This window comes from Oryzias latipes, chromosome 2, assembly GCF_002234675.1.
Source record: "Oryzias latipes chromosome 2, ASM223467v1".
NCBI lineage: Eukaryota > Metazoa > Chordata > Actinopteri > Beloniformes > Adrianichthyidae > Oryzias > Oryzias latipes.
This window is the reverse complement of record NC_019860.2, coordinates 23,484,018-23,505,363: the sequence shown is the minus strand read 5'-3', so window position 1 is coordinate 23,505,363 and position 21,346 is coordinate 23,484,018. Positions and strand designations below refer to the sequence as shown.

Here is a 21,346-nt window from a genome sequence, read left to right as displayed (position 1 = left end):
TGACGGTTTCCTCTTTGTCCTTCCTCCGTGTTTTGAAGGCAGGTTTCAGGTTTTGCCAAACAACAACCTGCAGATCCATCAGGTGACCAAGGCCGATGAGGGCGTGTACCGCTGCGAAGCTAGTGTGGAGGCCCGTGGCGAGATCGACTTCGTGGACATCGCCGTGGTGGTCAACGGTGGGTTCATACTTTTTTGGCTTAATGATGCAGATATCCTCGTATGTTGTTATTTTCTCAATGTCTGTGACTGATTTCACCCGCTGGGTTGTATCGGGTTGAGGGAAAGGTAGCTCTTCTTCACGGAGTCGGCCATCTTGGCTGAATATGACATCATCAAGCCACTGTTTTTAGGTTTTCGCTGTGCTACAGTTGGTTTGGAGGCGGCACAAACGAGACATTTTACTCTTAATAGCACCAATGTAGAGCTGAATATTTATTGGCAACGCGTGAATTATTAGAGCATTAGAGCACAATACGCTTCACAACCATTTACTGCTGTCTAACCTCAGTTTTGTTAATTGCGTTTATCTCTGTTAGTGAGTGATTACGTAAGGGTTAATGGCAAACGAAGTACGCATTATCACTTTATAACGCACACTGTGGAAGCCTGAACCGGAGGACGGTTCACGGGAAGTGCATTAAAAAGTGATAATGCACACTTCAAAGGCCATTAACCCACTTATACCATGGTCACTTACAAAAGAAATAAATAGTAACCAGTTTATAGTCCTTAATTCTTGTTTTTTTTCCAATTTGGATCGCGGACTATTTGTTACGTGGTGAAGCAAAAGGTTGTTTTAAAGAAGCTGCCGCAGTGACACAAAACATTTAAGCTAGGTGACCGGAACTTCTTTTTTCACTGTGCGGTTATCCTGTGGTATATCACTTTTTAATGCACACCCAGCAGCCAGTCAGAATCGAGTATGCACCCAGACCATGGTATAACTATCTTTAAACCTCAAACAGGAAGAATTGCTCTTGTTTTTGGTGTAAATCCAGATCAGATTTTCTTCTCTCACATCCAAACCGTCAAATAAACACAAATTAGGTGAATTTTTAATTTTGAGTCGGAAGGACCATTTCTATTTGATTCACTGCTACATTTAGACAAAAAGTCCTTTGGGCTTCACTTAAAATTTACAGAAGTTTTCTGTGCCTCAGCCACTGAAATTCCAGTACTTTATGAAAAAGGATCACATAAAACGGAATTAAAATAGTTTAAAAAACAGGTGATTAGGAGGGATCTAAAATCCCACCAAAATAAGAGCCCTTCAGTTCTCCTCTAAATAAACGAGGAAAACCTAAATAGAAAAATAAAACTTTAAAATAAAAGCAAAAAATATCATAATTTCATTTTTTTGTCATTTTGGAAATGACGGCAAAATAAATAAATAAATTTGTCAAAAGATCACAAGTCCTTCATTTGTTATATTACATTTGATATATTTCTTGGTACTGATACGATACTTTTGTAACCCATTCAAAAACTGAACAAATCTAGATTTTCCCCCTTTATTATTGTATTAACCTTCACTGATACTTAAACAGAGCCCTTCTCTGGCATAAGTAATATTGGTGCAACTATCAACTAGTAACATACACTTTCCCATTCATTTGAATGAGAAGGTGTGTCCAAACCTTTGGTCTGTATTGTAGGCGATAGTAATGTGAGATAATTGTAGCTTTAGCATCTTTAAAACTATTGAACATTTTGGATCAAATACGATTTGAATGATGTCTGAAAAATAGTCAATGGCTTTCTTCCAAACATGGTTGTAGCATAAAGACGGTGATGAGTTTTCATGATTTCATTTATTTTGAGACATCATTGATTTTTTTTATTTTATTTTGTATTTTTGCATTCTGTACATCATGCTATTCTTAAGCCTTTCAGAGTACACTACATCCAAATATATGATATTACCTTTGGCACACTCAAGAATACATCTTTTTATTACGCATTAGTTATTTTCCTACCCGGAAGTAAAACGACTTGATCTCTGAGGCTCCGCCTTTCATAACGTCAACCTTGAGTCTGCGTCGGCCAAAGGAAAGCTGATCACCGCTAGCTACACAGATAAAGTGGGTGTGTCTGTTAGCCTGAGGGCGGAGCTGACAGCTCAGACTCTTCCTGGAAGGGGCTGTTCCTCACTTTGTGATGTCACAATGTGAGAACCCACTCATTTTTATGGGTTGGAAAGGTCTGGTGATCAGGGAGCAGTTTCCTAGAGGAATACTCATAAATGCATGAATGGATCAAAATACCACTTTGGGGTTGTTTTTGTGAGTAATAAACATTATAATACCCTAACAGCTCATAAAGTTGATTTTACATTTCATGGGTCGTTTAACGTTTGTTGTTTGAGTTAAGACAAACCAATAGAGAGTCAGTTTGAAACATTTATTAAGAGTTATTGAGTGGGAATCCTGTAAACATCTGTTGTCGTATTCCGCTGCTTTACGGCAATAAAATGTTGCAATCTGTTCACGATGGGAAGACTTCTACTAGATTATTTATCGTTAATATTAAGCTGAAAATATACAGCGGTGATCACACTATCCGATCCCTGGACGGGATGGAACATAGGATCTCGATTGATACTATGTGATTGGATCAGGACATCCCAACTTTTTATTTTGTTTGATCATAAATCAGTTTATCACACTTTTTCTAAAATGTTCTTGGATCCTAAATAAATACATCAAACTCTTCTTTAGATAGAATTTTTAACCCTAAATGGAAATACTGGCCAAGAAAAGATCTATTTTATAAATCTGGGATATTTTACATCTGGGATATTTTTTATTTTATTTTTTTTAACCAAAACTCCCAACCAGCTGCAGACTTCCCCCTCAAACATCCTCATTCTGATTCCCCACACACTCATCTTGCACAGTGTCAACAGATTAGCATGCATGAGGGATTGAACTTCCTCTGCATACACAACTTGTTGTTTTTTCCGTTTGCACCGCAGCTGACGTGGAAGCGCACATCCCAGGGTTAAAACTGCAATAAGTCTCTCAATTAAAAGCAGCTCCTTGACCTTTTAGCTTGAAATGTTGGCGCTTCAAAAGAAGCTTTCTTCCCCCCAACAAGCAGCCCGCTGCCGTCGCTCACTACAATAGCTGCACGTTTGTAAGCTGTCGGTTTGGAGCGGCTCCTTAAGGGCTTGTTGAGCCCGTAACATAAGGTTGACACGTCTCAAAGCTTGTTTGCGGCGCTCGGATCATTTGCAGTCGGCGCAGCGATTCTGACTCTGATGCGCACAAACCGAGCTTGAAATTCATGTCAAAGCTACAAACCTCCGCTTGTAGAATCACATCAGATTTGTCAGCTTTGACAGCTCCGGCTTTACCGACTCCAATATACTAATGATTACTGGGCTGTCTGCTCTTTCTGCTTCCATTTGTTTTCCAGTTAGATTGAAATGTTCCGTTACAAACTAAGGTTTTGCTCCAAATCTGCAGAACGGCTTTTTAGTTTTCTTTATTTGTCCTAATTTATAGGGCGTCACCCGAGACTTCGATTGAAGCTCGATTGAAGCTCGTTTTCAGCGAGAACGCCGTTGTCTGTGTAATTCCCTCACATTTAACGTAATAGGAGAACGCGCTTCCACCCAAAAAAGTATGAATCGCAGTAAATTTAGCAAACCACTTAGCTCACCTCTGTGGAAGATCCAATAAGCTTGCTCAATGAGCCGCAACCTATTATTTCCGCAACACAACCTTCGCCATGTGGCGCCTTTCTGGGGGGCGGCGTCCCTACGGGGAGACTCTTTAAGAAGTCCACACACAGAGAAGGCCGCCAGACTCATGGTTCCGGTTTTGGAGCCTAATTCACTAAAGACCCACTTTTCACTGCCTGTTGTCCTAAAGGGTTTGTAAAGGGCCCCGTTTCCAATCCTTTTGACTCAATTGACTTCTATTGGGAAATAAACAGCAGTTACTCAGTCGTTCTATTGGTCAGAACAACCGTTTTTGCTCCGATACCTTTTTTTAACGTGTTTCTTAATAATCTTTGATATTTTTTCTGTAGTTCAAGTTCTAAACTGACCAAACAGATGCCTCAATAAAAGTAGGTGGAGCCAGCTGGCATGCCACGTCCAACGTTTAAAACGTTTCATGTGACCTTGCAACAAGCTCACTCCCGATTGACGAGAGCGGTTACCATAGAAACGTTGCCTCAGACCGACTCGGACCACTCTCTGCTCTTCTGATGCCGTCTGGTTTCAACATGGCGGACCCCGTACCTTGAAAAAAATGACGACTGAATTGACTTCATTTGGTCGGAGCTGGAGCGATGTAAATCTGGGAAATCTTCCTTCAGCCTTTTTCTTAACAGCTCTATTTGGACATGTAGAATAAATCTATCAATGTCTCCTTCATGACCATTTTTCAAATGGTTAGAACTTCTGTGAAAAAACGGAGGCCATCCATAAGTCACTAACAAATCCAAGTCCCCAAGTTCAACTGGTTTACATGTTGAAATGCGTTCAATGGCCACATAGAGCCTGACAGCAGACGGAAAACTTGTGTGGCGATGCTGGAACGCCAGAGTTTTGGACGTGGAAACCCGTTTGCATAGACTTTTCATTGGAAGTGGTTGCTTAAACACGTGTTGCTGAGGCCAGTGGGAATACCTTAACTTTTCATTAAACAGCAAAAATAAAAGAAACGATCCGCAGCTTTAGTGTTTTTCCTGGTTTATTCTGATTTTGATTAAGCTATGAAATCAACACTAAACCACATATTACTGCTTTAGACTAAAAAAGCATTTCCTCTCCTCCAAAACGTTTTTAAAAATTGTAGCTCAAAGAAATGCTCAGAGAAATTCTCATTTTAATGGCATCAGACCAAATAAAACCACCTTACTACAGTGTTCTGTTGCAGGTTTATGATGAGAAACTTTCACTTCTGTCTGTGGCATTCAGCAGAACTGAGCTGAAGGTTTCACAGATGGGGAGGGACATTCAGGTAAATGTCACCTGCTGCCACATAACCTCCCTGTCTGCAGAAACATGCGCCCGCAGAAATCCCCTGCAGCTTCAATAAAGCACCAACACCTCTGTCTGCTGGTGAGCTTCAACCATGAAATCCGACATTTCCACGAGCAAAGCGTTCCCGGCTTCAGCCCTGGAGCCGGATCCCTTTCCTGTTCTCAAACGGACTTTCATGAACACAGCAGGTCACCGGGGTCGTTCCCCTTCCCGCCACGGGCACAAACAGAAAACGTCTGATGCGTTCCCGGAGAGCGACCACAAGCAGTATCGAGCCTCTGATGGTCGAACAGCTCAAGCAGATGGAGATGGAACGGATTGGCAGAAGGTGTGTCGACCGGCACCACCGGCTACGTGTTTTATCAGTCAGCTGCAGACGCTCGGGGCCACGGCAGAGCCCAGCAAGATAAACAAGCCGACACGGAAACAAACACAATTACCTTTTTTTTCCTCTGTTGTTGGACCCCAAAGGACTGAAAACTAGAAGTGGAGCGATGAAGCCTTGGTGGATCTTTTGTCTCCCGGTGTTAAATATGCCACTCAAACTTCTGTTTGAGGGGAAATTAGATCAGGTATTGATTTTTACGTCAACAAGCGCAGTCAGACCTTCTGATTATTCCACATTATTCACCTCCAACGGCCTAAAGCGTTCCATCTCAGGTTTTCTCCAAGGTAATGTTTTTCTGGAGACGGTCCAGTTGAAACTCTTAACCGATGTTGGGAAAAATGAGGCTGGTTTCTGGATAAGTGGTCGTTTGGTAGATGAGTCTTTCCAACACTTTCCACGATTCAGCTTTTAATTTGTAGACTTTCCTTGACCCATAGATTAAAGACGTTTTCATCTTAAGACTAGTAAGGGATAATGGACGTGTCCATTATCGGAAATGAATGGACGATGCAAAAACGTAAACCGTCCAATCTGATAATGTACATCTCCATTGGCTTTATCCCACTTATACCATAAGAAACACACTACTTAGTGCCTTAACCGTGTTCATTTTGAACGCTGTTATTTACATGTGTGTACTCCGATACACTGCGTGATGCGTTGTCAAGGTAACCTGCAGCTTGCTGTGCTGCAACCAGTGGAAGAAAGTGTGCTGAACGTCATGAAAAGTGATCCAAAGCAACATTTTAGGGAGAAAGTTCACCTCTATCCATTTGTTATTGTCCAGACGATGAAGCTACAGATTGTCTCAATGAAACAAAGTTCACAAGTAGTTTGATTTGAAGGACAACAATTTACATTCAATGACCAAACGACAATCAGTTCAACATTGCTAAACAAATTTTAGCTGTAGCTAAGCACTCCTTCAAATAGACCGGTCTTAAGTTTGGTATACACTGAGCTATAGTTGGTGGGCGGAGCCTGAACCAGTTTAAGGTTAAGTTCTTTCTTTTAACCTTTTAACTCTTTTATTCTGTGCCACAGCGGTCCTGGACGGCGAGAATATTTTTGCAATTGATTAAAACATGATTGGTTCCAAAATTTCTTATGGTGCTTAATCCAAAATATTTTAAAAACCACTAAAAAAACCAAAACACACGAGTCGGGGATATCCAAAGGAGGTTTAAACGTTAGTATGGGAAAGCCACAGTACCTGTGGCTTGGTGGCCATTTTATGGCAGAGTGTGAAATCTGGCGATCGTCACGAAATATCACAAACACGCCATCAGGTTAAGTCTACAACCACAGCTGAAGTTCTGTTTACCTTTGACCTCGGGAAGAGTCGGCCATCTTGAATTACAACAACAACAACAAAAAATAACAAAAAAGCCTCATCTTTAGTACCAACTACAGATTTAATCTCCTCCTAAGGATTTTGATCTAACTCCTCCTAACTCCGAGCATCATTGGTAAGGTAGTTATGGAAAAATGTTGGAATTCGTAGTTGTAGATTTTTAGGGGCACTAGCATGGCGAGCTAGCAAAAGGGCTATTTCCCTGTTGCTCGCACATTTTTACTTGAACTTTGTAATAGTTCAATGCATGAACCGGAACAGGAATGTGGTCGGGGTTAGCTAAAAACCTCTGTTGTCAAGGATATAAAAAGATTTTACTTTTACAGATTCTTCTAAAAATGACATAGACCTGTTGGTCACCTTCGGACGGCCAAAAAATAAGATGGTTGCTATGGAGATAAAACCAACAGAAAGGCTGCCATGTTGGAAAAAAGTCTTTTTCTTTGATTAATTTGTCAAATGCAGCTCTAGCCAAGGTGGCAGAGGCAGAGGGTGAGGGGTGTGTAGTAGCCACTCAGCCAGTGAGGGCAGGTAAAGGGGGGGGTAATGGGTGGGTGGCGAGTGCGAGTAGCGCCTGCAGGCCGTACAACACCGCTCGCGGCTTTAATTATGTTGTGTGTTTGCATGAGGAACGTCCAAAGCGGCTAAACCTGAGATTGTTTGGTGTCTGCAAAGCCAGCTACCGTCTGACTTGATTGCCTGTCGGAACGCTGTGAGGTCTTTATGACAGCACTTTCATTGAGGCCTGCAAATTCCCTTGATCTCCATATCTGAGTTGCGTGTTCGACAGTTATATTCAGCTTGTAGCGTTGCCAACTCACGCTGTTCCTTTGATACAGAGCAGGGAGCGTCACTTGTGCCTATTTATGCTTTAACCAGTCATGCAGAACTTCATTTTGTCTGGGAGCGAGGCTGAAATGGCTTACTGTATATTTTTTCCCACCGTGAAGTCATCAATATTCATGAGACACTCCATAAAAGGATGTTTTGGTAAGCAGGCAGCGGCTCCACTGACCCTCTGGAGCCCAGGAGCTTTGCAGTGTCTTCAGGGGGGCATCAAAGCGGACGGTGGATGAGAATGATCAGGTGAAGGAGCCACCCACCGATTGGCTAATAAACCCGAGGGCCAAACAGATTGATGTCTGAGAGAATGCTCAAGAGTTCAGGCCTCAAAAGTTGGCGGTGAAGGCCTTTCATCTGCCGCATGTTAGCGCTCTGCGGGGAGAGGAGAAGCGATTTGACACGCTGGAAAGCTGACATATCTAGGTAATTGGCAAATTTAATCGTGCTCTCTGCAGCCGTCGCACAGTAGTTCCAGTTCCAGCTTGGTGACGCTTCTTAGCACACCACCCCCTCCCGGCGCGCAGCGACTTTTCATCCCTTAGTGTTATCTAATAAAACGAGACGTATTTCAGATACTCCCCGAAGGCGTATGCAGAGCAGATAGACTCAAACTCCCCGACACCAACGCGGCTCTCCAGATCGCTTAAAAGAAAAGCCTGGGATGATGCTGAGTGCGCCGGAGAAGATGCTCGCCGCTTTCATGTCAAAGCTGGGACCGATGCTGTACGGAGTCCACATCGCCTCCCGATGTCTGACTTACAGAAAACATACATGTTTACGCTCTTCGTAAATATCAGAGGAAAAAAGGTTCCTGTCTTCTCTGATTCCAACCAATGACCGTGGTGGAGTTTCAGCTGCAGGCTCAGTAACGAAACACAAAGCATTGAATTCAGTCAACTCTCCATCTAAAACAGAGTTGGTTTCATTGAAGTGGAGCATCTCCACCTTTTTCCTCAGGTTGATGCTTAAATTGCATTTATTTCAAGGACTTGAGTTTAGTAAGAAAGTGGATTCTATTGGAAAAAAATCATTCTTCTGTCATAGTCAAAAAAAAGAATCTTTACATTCATACTTTTTCTGTTCTTCTGGGTGTTTTTGACCGTCAGTTGGGCTGGAATTCCAGTGTAGGTTGTTGATGTGATTTATAAAGAACAGAGTTTTATTTCCAAAAGCAGAAAGACGTGTTTAGGTTTCACAAATAATCTCCTTTTTAAAAATATTTCTTCCTTGTAATAAAAAGTACATTTGCCCACTTAGCTATTAACCATTACTTGAAGTTTAATTCATGATTTTGACATTTATTGAAAGCCAAATCCTTTGGAGTCACCTCTGTCATTTAACCATCAGGTTTTTTATTACACTTAGTTTACCATTTATTGTAGTGGATAAAGTCCACCACCATTCAAAAGGACACGGCTCTAATAATAGACACACTTGAGCTCCGATCAAATCCAAAACAACAGATGTTTGAAATTCACCAACAGTTGTCTTAAATTCAGAAAGAAGCATAAAAAAGTCTGTACACACTTTTAATCTTGGTTTTAACCAAAGGTTTTAACCTCTGAGCCCCTCCCGATCCAGAAAAACGAGTGGGTCCTCACATTGTGATGTCACAACCCCCCTTTCCTCCTCATTGCTAAGAGCTCTCTGTTTAAGCCCGGAATGTCTTGTGTGTCACAAATACGATCTGCATTGTTCTCCAACTGTTCCTGATTTAAGATGATTTGAATAAAAAAATAGTCAGAAATGCAATTTTAATCCCAAGTATCTTTATAAAAGGACATCATCATCAGAAAAATGTTAAAAAACCAAAAAAACAATTCTTGGTAGAGTGGGTCTTTAAATAGATATGAAACACTTTTTTATTTTATATTTTTGTCCTCTTTTTCTTTGTTTTTATGCCTAAAATTGCTTGAAATAAATCAAAACCCTTTTGAGTCTTTGGGAAATGCTTCCTTTCTGAACCCTTCCTCTAGTGGTCTTTTGAGGAACTGCAATGAAAAATGGGTTCTGGCGTTCGCCTTTCATTAATTGGTTATTAAAGAACCGTCCAAACGGATTACAATCTCTGCAACGTTACAGTGTTTCTGACTACTCATTTGATCAAATTAAAGATGTTAACTGTCTTTTTAATCTATTACTTATTAAACAGGCCACCATCACAACCCCACCACCGTTTTTATTCTGAATCCTTGGCATTATGCAGAAAAGAAACTGCTTCTTAATTTAGCCGAAATCCTTGCTCAATTTGCACTTAATTGCTGGTTCAGTCGCTCACACCTCAGACCTGCAATTTTCCTCCCTTCAGCCGTCAGTCCAAATCACAGGATGTGTCCGTCAGGATTTCTACAATCATTCCTCCCTCACAACAACCGGAGAACGGAGCGTAAACACTCCTCTCAGTTACACTACGTTCCCCGCTGTAAACAGCAGCCGGTTTCATTCCAGCTCACGCACAAATCCAAAAGGCAAAACAAACCCTTAACAAGCTCCCCAGCAAAGGTCTTGTCTCCAAATATTTACTTGCCGAGTTTCCAGTAGGCATAATGCGGTTATGACATTTACCGAGAATGTTTCTCACGGCTGATCTCCGCTTCATTGAAGCCCATTAGCGGGGAACACAAAACAAGTTCTTTAGCTCCTTAGGGATGCTTTAAGGTCAGTCCAAGCTATTACACCTTAAATATGTTTACTGCACAAAGACTCAAGTTAGCTGACATTATCTCCACTCTGAAGGATGTGACTCATGCATTAGACATTCATGGAACTCGACAGACTCAAAGCCCGTGAAGTCTCATTATGGGGTCTAGCATGGAGAGCTCATGTGGGTTTACTCTGCAAAGATCTGGACCTGCTGGACTCTGAATCTGTGCTGAACAGACCTGTTGGAGAATTTGAGGGTTTGATTAACGGTAACTGGACATACCTGGCTCAGGTAATCGGCATCAGCCAAGAACTACAAGGCGGTAACTCTAAGGAACCAGGGTTGGGCTGCCCCGACTTTGAAGCCAAAAAGCAAAAAGTAATTCATTGTGTTTAATAAATGGATCCCAAAACAATAGATCGCTCACAGATTAGACTCCGTGGAGTTCGGATTACTCTTCATTAAAGGCTTTACTGAACTTTATTAAGTTAGGCTTAGTTCTCCTTCAGATGATCTCACCTGGAGGACACATGAACCCTAACATCAATTATTCCAATGGATTCTGATGTGGAGAAAAGCTACTTTGCCCCAATATGCAACGAGTTGACTAAAAACTTGACTAAATACTTTATCACAATACTTTACTACTATAAACACTTGACTAAATACTTTATCACAATACTTTACCTCTATTAAGACTTGACTAAATACTTTACTACTATAAACACTTGACTAAATACTTTACTACAATAAACACTTGACTAAGTACTTTATCACAATACTTTACTACTAATAACACTTGACTTACCTCTATTAAGACTTGACCAAATACTTTACTACTATAAACACTTGACTAAATACTTTATCACAATACTCTACTACTATAAATACTTGACTAAATACTTCATCACAATACTTTACTGCTATAAACACTTGACTAAATACTTTATCACAATACTTTACCTCTATTGAGACTTGACTAAATACTTTATCACAATACTCTACTACTATAAATACTTGACTAAATACTTCATCACAATACTTTACTACTAATAACACTTGACTTACCTCTATTAAGACTTGACCAAATACTTTACTACTATAAACACTTGACTAAATACTTTATCACAATACTCTACTACTATAAATACTTGACTAAATACTTCATCACAATACTTTACTGCTATAAACACTTGACTAAATACTTTATCACAATACTTTACTACTATAAATACTTGACTAAATACTTCATCACAATACTTTACTACTATAAACACTTGACTAAATACTTTATCACAATACTTTACCTCTATTAAGACTTGACTAAATACTTTATCACAATACTCTACTACTATAAATACTTGACTAAATACTTCATCACAATACTTTACTACTATAAACACTTGACTAAATACTTTATCACAATACTTTACCTCTATTAAGACTTGACTAAATACTTTACTACTATAAACACTTGACTAAATACTTTATCACAATACTCTACTACTATAAATACTTGACTAAATACTTCATCACAATACTTTACTGCTATAAACACTTGACTAAATACTTTATCACAATACTTTACCTCTATTGAGACTTGACTAAATACTTTATCACAATACTCTACTACTATAAATACTTGACTAAATACTTCATCACAATACTTTACTACTAATAACACTTGACTTACCTCTATTAAGACTTGACCAAATACTTTACTACTATAAACACTTGACTAAATACTTTATCACAATACTCTACTACTATAAATACTTGACTAAATACTTCATCACAATACTTTACTGCTATAAACACTTGACTAAATACTTTATCACAATACTTTACCTCTATTGAGACTTGACTAAATACTTTATCACAATACTCTACTACTATAAATACTTGACTAAATACTTCATCACAATACTTTACTACTAATAACACTTGACTTACCTCAATTAAGACTTGACCAAATACTTTACTACTATAAACACTTGACTAAATACTTTATCACAATACTCTACTACTATAAATACTTGACTAAATACTTCATCACAATACTTTACTGCTATAAACACTTGACTAAATACTTTATCACAATACTTTACTACTATAAATACTTGACTAAATACTTCATCACAATACTTTACTACTATAAACACTTGACTAAATACTTTATCACAATACTTTACCTCTATTAAGACTTGACTAAATACTTTATCACAATACTCTACTACTATAAATACTTGACTAAATACTTCATCACAATACTTTACTACTATAAACACTTGACTAAATACTTTATCACAATACTTTACCTCTATTAAGACTTGACTAAATACTTTACTACTATAAACACTTGACTAAATACTTTACTACAATAAACACTTGACTAAGTACTTTATCACAATACTTTACTACTAATAACACTTGACTTACCTCTATTAAGACTTGACCAAATACTTTACTACTATAAACACTTGACTAAATACTTTATCACAATACTTTACTACTATAAATACTTGACTAAATACTTCATCACAATACTTTACTGCTATAAACACTTGACTAAATACTTTATCACAATACTTTACCTCTATTGAGACTTGACTAAATACTTTATCACAATACTCTACTACTATAAATACTTGACTAAATACTTCATCACAATACTTTACTACTAATAACACTTGACTTACCTCTATTAAGACTTGACCAAATACTTTACTACTATAAACACTTGACTAAATACTTTATCACAATACTCTACTACTATAAATACTTGACTAAATACTTCATCACAATACTTTACTGCTATAAACACTTGACTAAATACTTTATCACAATACTTTACTACTATAAATACTTGACTAAATACTTCATCACAATACTTTACTACTATAAACACTTGACTAAATACTTTATCACAATACTTTACCTCTATTAAGACTTGACTAAATACTTTATCACAATACTCTACTACTATAAATACTTGACTAAATACTTCATCACAATACTTTACTACTATAAACACTTGACTAAATACTTTATCACAATACTTTACCTCTATTAAGACTTGACTAAATACTTTATCACAATACTCTACTACTATAAATACTTGACTAAATACTTCATCACAATACTTTACTGCTATAAACACTTGACTAAATACTTTATCACAATACTTTACTACTATAAACACTTGACTAAATACTTTATCACAATACTCTACTACTATAAATACTTGACTAAATACTTCATCACAATACTTTACTACTATAAACACTTGACTAAATACTTAATCACAATACTTTACTACTAATAACATTTGACTGAATACTTTTTTTCTACACTTTACTGCTATAAACACCTTACAAATTACTGTATCGTCGATGAAAGTGAATTGCGTAGAAGCTTCACGTTAGTACGGAGCTACATATCGATGCAAAGCCTCAGAATCGGTAGGAACCAGGTTAAATGTGTAAATGGGCGGAGCGTTACAGTACTTCAAAGAGCGCGTGTCATATCCTGTTGGGGGCGACGGCACTGGTGTTGAAGGGTTAAGTATGTTTTAAAAATCAGAAGAGGAACTGGCTGATCTGTTGAATACAAAGCAGTCCAGCTTCTTCCAACTGTTTTCCATATTGGCTTTTATAGCGTTTGGTGGGAGGAAAACAAATGCAGCGTCCGGTCACATCAACACCTGCGAGGACGGGAAGATTTGGAATTCTTAGATGAGATTTGAAGGAGTTCCCCGCTGACGGTAGCCAGTGTGGGAACTTCTGATCTCATGGATGGATTTAACTCCTGATGAACAGATTCAGAGGAGACTTTAAACCAATCAAACCTAAATTTAACCTGAAGGGGAGACGTCGTCCATCATCTGTTTGGATTTGTGACTGTAATTACCAGCAAACTGTTCCTTGTTAACAAAAGCCTCCTTGTTTTAGTACACTGTTGTGGAATTACCACAATGGCATTTCATTTCCTTCAGGTTGGAATCTCATTTGCTCTAATAGCTTGTAATGGTTTGCTGTGCACTAAGATGCATTATTTAGATAATGACATCTGATCACAGGCTTCAGCTCTGGCAGCTGGCATTAATAAGCCTTTATATTCTCCAGATTCTGCTCAAACTGTAATCAGATATTATTATGCAAATGTGGAAGGTGGAGCTGATTGACTAGTTGACAAATTCAGCACGTACAGATGCAGTGTTTTGAGAAGGAAACTCTTAGAAACAAAGGAAGGAGGGTGTGACGTTACCTTTCTCTATGCGAGAGCAGAGAGCCAACAAGGCGACTGATGTTGAGTCATTTCTTACAGCCTTTATGCTGATTCCAGCTAGAAATGACCACGCGTTGTTTTGATGATTCTTGAAACAACGTCACTGATGACTGTTTAGACTACAGACTGACCAACAGCAGTTTTAACTTGGGTTAAAACACTAAGCCATAATACTGGCTGATCAATCTTTTGTTAAAGAAACACATTTTTCTTAACTTCAAAAAACAAATCTTTGGTTTCTGTTCATAGTTTTTGTAAAAACAAAAGCAGGTTGAGCCAACACTTTGCCACTAGGGGTCTGTTTCGCACTAAATCAAGTCTGTCTTTGAGTTTAAAAAACTATTAAAGTTGATTTCATCTTTATTTAACGTATTTGAGCTGGAAGTTCAGCAAAAAGATGGTTTCCTTGCTTTTCGGATTGAAAGGAGAATCGCAAACCCGACTATGAACGTCAACTTTCATGATGCATTTCCACCGAATGCCCATCGCGGCACGTTTACGCCTCGTCGCCATATCATGGAAGGCACGGATGATGTTTAGAGATCAGGTGGATTTATTTTTTAGAGCTCTATCACGTCTCCATGTCTGAGACCATTCAAAGACTCTCCCAGTACGGTGATCTGCGTCTGAATGACGGCCGCTTTCAGCTGTGCTTCTGTCAAAATATGTCCTGTGATGTCATATCCTGCCATGTTTGAAACATTTTTCCTTCGTTTGTTTTTTCTTTCTTCTTTTTTTTTAACAATTGGTTTACAAAAAACATGTTTATAAAACAAAACCTTCTGTAACTTTTCAGCACCACGGTCAGCGCCACCATGGCAGGGAACAAAAATAGACCAAAAGGCGACGCAAGCTCGCCAGCCGCCAGTTGATACATGATTACCTGTCAATCACAAGACCACATCCCCTTTGAAGGCATGTCTGATCCCCCACTTAAAAAAATTGAGCCTGTAAATTTAAGAGTTCTTAGTTACTTAGCATTAACTAATAACCAACATGATTGTCTTACTAAGTGGTTATTTGGTGAGTTGACCAGGCTTTGGTTTCTTTTTTTTTTATATATATTTATTATTCAAGTTGCAAAAAGACCCAGAGGTTTAGTGCTCTTGCTTGATGGTTAAAGTGTTCTGGTTCATTGCCACAGCAAACGTGCGTTCATCAAAACAAGCTTCCACTTCTGTTCTGAATATAAAGCGATGATGAAGCAGAGGACCTGCTGCACGGATGCTGCTCTGCTGCAAAGCTCCCCAATGGGACCTGAACTGGTTCACGGCCATTAGCTACCAAAATAGAACATCTTCTGATATTCACGGGACTTTAAGATCATTGGTTAAAAAAACTGGACAAGCTTGGAGTTCTGACAAACAAATAACAGGGGTGCTTTGTTGTAGAATAAGGAATATTTATTCAGCTGCGTATATTTCTGACTTCCAAACCCTTTTCAGTTGGATGTGAAGAGTAGAAAATAGGTCAGTTGCTGCCTCAGTTTAAGATCAGACTCTCTAGTGTTGATGTTTGAGCAACCAAAGCCCCCACAGCTCCAGACGGGCTCTCCAAAGCCCGCCATGGCTTCCTCAGAGTGGACAGCCCGCCTTATGGGAGCTCTGGAGGCAGAGAGCTCTGAGGAACGGCCTTGAGCTGCTTCATAAACATGTTTGTGCCGTGAAGCTGTCACTCCCTCGTCAGTTTGAAGGGTGGATGAAGATGGGGTGTCCCTGCTCTGCCTTTGCTGTCGTTCTGAATAATAAAGTGACAGGCCTCCGTTTGCTGCTGACAGAGACACGCTGAACGCTGCTGACAACGCTGGCTGGATTCTTCTGATAAACCTATGCAGACCTGCACCGTTTTAGGCAGAAGGAGGCTTTATTTAGGGTATATGGACATAACGTTATGCATTTATGCACAAGTAATTTCAGATGGAACCGATCCGTTCTTACTTTGGAAGCTCTGAGACAAACTGAATCACCGTCAAATTCCATCCTCTATGCTTTTCATAAGTCATTATGGAAATAATTAAACCTAATATTTAGACATCATCAAGTAAAGATGAGACAAGCACAGGATGACCTTTAAAAACGGTGGCAATATTTTAGTCAAAGGGACCAAAAGGAGGTGATTTTTAGAATCATGTCTAGTTCTACTTCCAGGTTGTTGCACGTTGACTCCACCCACATATAGTTTGATTTGATTTACACATTTATAAAGAACATTGTTGCCCACCAAAATAATCAAAGCAGAAAAAATAAAATGATTTGACGGTGTGTGACAGAAACCCGTCTAGGTTTTTTCTACATGGCCACACACCGATAGAATTTTACTGAAAGAAAAACATGTTTTCAATTTTAAAATTCACAAAGATCTAAAACACACAAGTCAACAATTAAATTGTCAACATCAAAGGTGAAGTGTAACCATTTATTTCTGCATAGATATATATAAATGATTCAACTCAGACATCATAAATATACCACTTTACTAAATTCTGTTGAGTTTGCCAAATCATCAAGCTTATTTAAATACATCTGTGCTGCGATACCGCAAAGAAAGTTGGACCTGTTCGCTCAAAACCCAAGAATGTGCTGAAAAGTTGTATTTAGACAGTTTCAACCCACCTGCCAATCAAAATAAAAATCCCATTTTGGAGCTAAAGTAAAACAGAAACAGGAAAATACTGACAGCGGGCTAATAAATACAGTCAGGACCATACATATTTGGACAGAGACACATTCTTTCTAATTTAGTTTCTGTACATTATCACGGTAAATTTGAAACAAAACAACTCAGATGCCATTGAAGTGCAGACTTTCAGATTTTATTCCATGGGTTGAACAAAAAGATTGTATAAAAATGGGAAAAACCAAAGCATTTTTAAACACAATCCCTTCATTTCATGGGCTCATCAGTAATTGAACAAATGAAATAACTGAAAACCAAATGGTCATTCCTAATATTTGGTTGAAAAGCCTTTGTTGGCGATGACAGCCTGAAGTCTTGAACTCATGGACATCACCAGATGCTGGGTTTTCTCCTTCTGAATGCTCAGCCAGGCCTTTACTGCAGCAGCTTTCAGTTGCTGTTTGTTTGTGGGCCTTTCCGTCTGAAGTTTAGTCTTCAACAAGTGAAATGCTGCTCAACTGGGTTCAGATCAGGTGACTGACTTGGCCATTCAAGAATATTCCATTCTTTGCTTTAATAAACTCCTGAGTTGCTTTGGCTGTATGTTTTGGGTTGTTGTCCATCTGGATTATGAGACGCCGTCCAATCAGTTTGGCTGCATTCACCTGGATCTGCGCAGACAGGGCTGCATTCACCTGGATCTGCGCAGACAGTCTGTCTCTGAACACCTCAGAATTCATTGGGCTGCTTCTGTCCCGTGTCACGTCATCAATAAACACTAGTGCCACTAGCAGCCATGCAGGCCCAGACCATCACACTGCCTCCACCGTGTTTTACTTCTTCTCCATACTTTTCTCTTGTCATCGTTCTGGTAGAGGTTGATTTTGATTTCTAGCCTTCCTATCCTTGAGGCTTATGAGTGGCTTGCATCTTGCAGTGTAGCCTCTGTATCTACTTTCATGCAGTCTTCTTTTTATGGTAGACTTGGATATTGATCCGACTACCTCCTGGACAGGGTTGTTCACTTGGTTGGCTGTTGTGAACGGGTTCCTCTTCACCATGGAAATGATTCTGCCATCATCCACCACTGTTGTCTTCCGTGGACGTCCAGGTCTTTTTGTGTTAATGAGTTCACCAGAGCTTTCTTTCTTTCTCTCTCAGGATGTACCACACTGTTGATTTTGCCACTCCTAATACTGTAGCAATTTCTGGCATGTTTTTTTTAAATGTTTTCTCAGCTTAATGATGGCTCCTTTCACCTGCATGGAGAGCTCCTTTGACCGCATGTTGTCTGTTCACAGCAAAATCTTCTAAATGCAGCACGAGTCCTCTAATCAACTCCAAGCCTTTTATCTGCTTCACTCATAATGACATAACAAGGGAATTGCCCACACCTGCCCATGCAATAGCATGGAAGTCAATTGTCCAATTACTTACCATGAAATGAAGGGATTGTGTTTAAAAAATGCTTCAGTTTTAAACATTTTTATACAATCTTTTTGTTCAACCCATGGAATAAAACCTGAATGTCTGCACTTCAATGGCATCTGAGTTGTTTTATTTCAAATTTACTGTGGTAATGTACGGAAACTAAATTAGAAAGAATGGTGTAGGATCTGATTTAAGGTATAATCCTAAATCTTGCTGTCTACTAAAAGTCTTTTACAAAAAAATAGTCGATCATGTTTATAAAAGCTCCAATCAACGAAAGTCATATAAAGCTGGAAGCAGTTCAGACTTACATTACGTTTATGATCCAGATTTTATTAGGTATAAACTATGTTACTATGAACCAATTTATTGTGGAGTACCTCAGGGCACAATTTTGGAACCTATATATTTTTTCAATGTTATTTTTTTCTGTGGTCCAATTATAAGAAAAAATAAAATTCATTTTCATTTCACTGGAAGTGAAACACAAACCTAGTTAGACTAAAATGAAAGTATATGTATAGCTAAAGTAAAAATAATTGACTTAATGATTAAAAAATAAACCTGCAGTAGCCTGGTCATTAGATTGAAAAACCAAAGATGGGTCCTAGAATTATTGTTGTGTATGTTTTAGTTTAACACCAACAGGAAATGAAAACACGCTCTGTGAACTGCTGCAGTTCATCAACTATTTGGACAAATAAAACAGCTTTCAAAGTGTTGCAAATCCTACAAAACCGATTCTCTGCTTTCAGAATCCAATGGAATTAGGTTAAATGCGCCAAAGAATAAAGAGTTACAACAGATCAGAGAAGCTGCGTCTGCAGTTTAAGGGGTTCATTAGATGGTTTCCAAACAATATCCAGCTTCCAGGCTGGTTTTTACTTCGGAAAAGTCTCTAAATTTGATTTTCCGTTTTGTTCTTTCTGTGTGTATATTGGAGAGAAAAACCCTCCTCCAACTGACAACTGAGTCTTTCAAATCTCTATTTGATTCCAAGTCCTGTGATGGAATTGTTTGTGACTTCAGCAGTAAAACGGTTAAAGCGCTTCACATGTCACGACTGTCGGCTGGTTTTCCCTGACGCTGCAGGTTTTTCTGATGTGGAGGCATTTTCTTTCCCTTTCGTCCTTGTTTTTGCGGACCCAGCGGAGCACTTCAGTATCTGTGAATTGTATAATTAGTTTTAGATTGTGTCGATCTCCACCACAGAAGGATCAAAGTGTGGTCTGAAGTCCTTCTGGACAGGAGCCTCTCTTTTGGTTTGCTCTCAGAAGCAGTTCATCCTGGTGAAGGTGTTGCCGTCCATCCGGCTGTATTAAAAACAGGCTTTTTCCTACAGTCTGTATTAGGTTTAGCGTTTAGTTTCGTTGCATCTGTGTTATTGTTTCTCCTGTGTTTGTGATTGCAGTGCCTCCGGTGCTGTCGGTGTTCCAGCAGTCCTTTAACGCCACGGCGGACTACCAGGAGTCAGTCACCTTCACCTGCATCACTTCAGGTTCTCCTGAACCGGCCGTCACGTGGCACAGGTAGTCCCAACACTCCTGAAACGCTTCACACCCCAACCCGAGCCCCAACAATTCAGACTACGGCTGTGTATATACCATGTATGTCCAAAGGCAATAGCAGAGGATGACTTTGAATACGCTTTTCACATGATCAGGTCATGATCAGCATTAAGCACTAATAGTCACTTTTACCGAAGCAAAATCATTGTGCTTTTATTTTGGTAAATTAAGAAACATTTTTTTAAATCTCTAAATTGTCTGCTTTTCACAATAAAATATTGTTTGTATAAAAAAAATAGCTTTAACCAATAAAGTGAAGTAAGTTGGGTTAATTATGTATTTCCAACACTGCCTGTATGTACTTTATGAATTTAGCAAAATGGCTAAAAGTCCAAAACATCGAACCATCTCCAACATCATTTCAGTTCAAACCAGGGATGGGAACCGTTTGGACTGATCCTAAAACGGTTCTGGTGCCTGAACGATACTTAAACCGAGGATTAAAAAATGACAAAACCTGGCTGCAGACAACAACATGGCACTCAGACTTCATTAGCCAGGACCGTTTGTTGTCCGGAACCGAAGGTTTACGACCCCCACCTCCACTTTGGTCAAAAAAACACCCTTTGTTTGGGTCTAAATCCCCATTTTTGTGGAAAATACTATCGTTTTTGGTCCCTAAAACACAAACTTAACTGGCGACCCTAACAGTTTGAAGCGTTAAAACTGCTCCACCACCGTAACTCCTTAAGCGATCGACGTGAATCAGCTGATCGGCAGAGAAAAGCAGCTTTGCTACAGTCAGCAACACTTTCAAGCAGCTTTTCACCGATATGCGTTTGAAGTGTTGCACTCCGGCACAAAGCTGCTTTTCTCCGCGACAGAATACGCTGATTCCTGATGACGTTGAGGGTTGGAAAGTGACGGATGTTGAAGGAAGGTAAACAATGGCAGGGTGAAGGAGAGCGCTTGAATGTGTCCGTTTGCACTCACGCTGGTGTAAACAGGCGGCTCATCGCCATGACGACGGTACTTGTGCACATCGCTCTGGTCGGTGAATTAGAGTCTTTTGCTGAAGTTGCTTGATTTGCCTTTGGGATTTTGACTGAAGCTCCGCCCACCTATTCCTATATGAGCCCGCCCCCTATCACAGCGAAAAGGTCAAATTGGCTAGAAATGCCCAGCAAAACTGACTAGAATACAGGTCACGACGTGTTGACGTGTCTGAAACGAAGCTCCACACTCCGTTCCATATACAACGGTAAAGATGCCACCTTTT

The 21,346-nt window shown here is 39.4% G+C and overlaps 1 protein-coding gene across 3 annotated transcripts in view; it reads left to right on the top strand.

The window, feature by feature from the left end:
• The window catches only part of ncam2 (neural cell adhesion molecule 2), a 264,286-nt gene that overhangs the window by 180,218 nt on the left and 62,722 nt on the right, over positions 1-21,346 (top strand). For all 3 annotated transcript variants that reach the window (XM_023948900.1, XM_023948896.1, XM_023948891.1), the window contains exons 5-6: positions 39-176; positions 19,971-20,088. In XM_023948900.1, the coding sequence (XP_023804668.1) occupies positions 39-176; positions 19,971-20,088 (256 nt within the window). The remainder of the gene's footprint in view (positions 1-38; positions 177-19,970; positions 20,089-21,346) is intronic.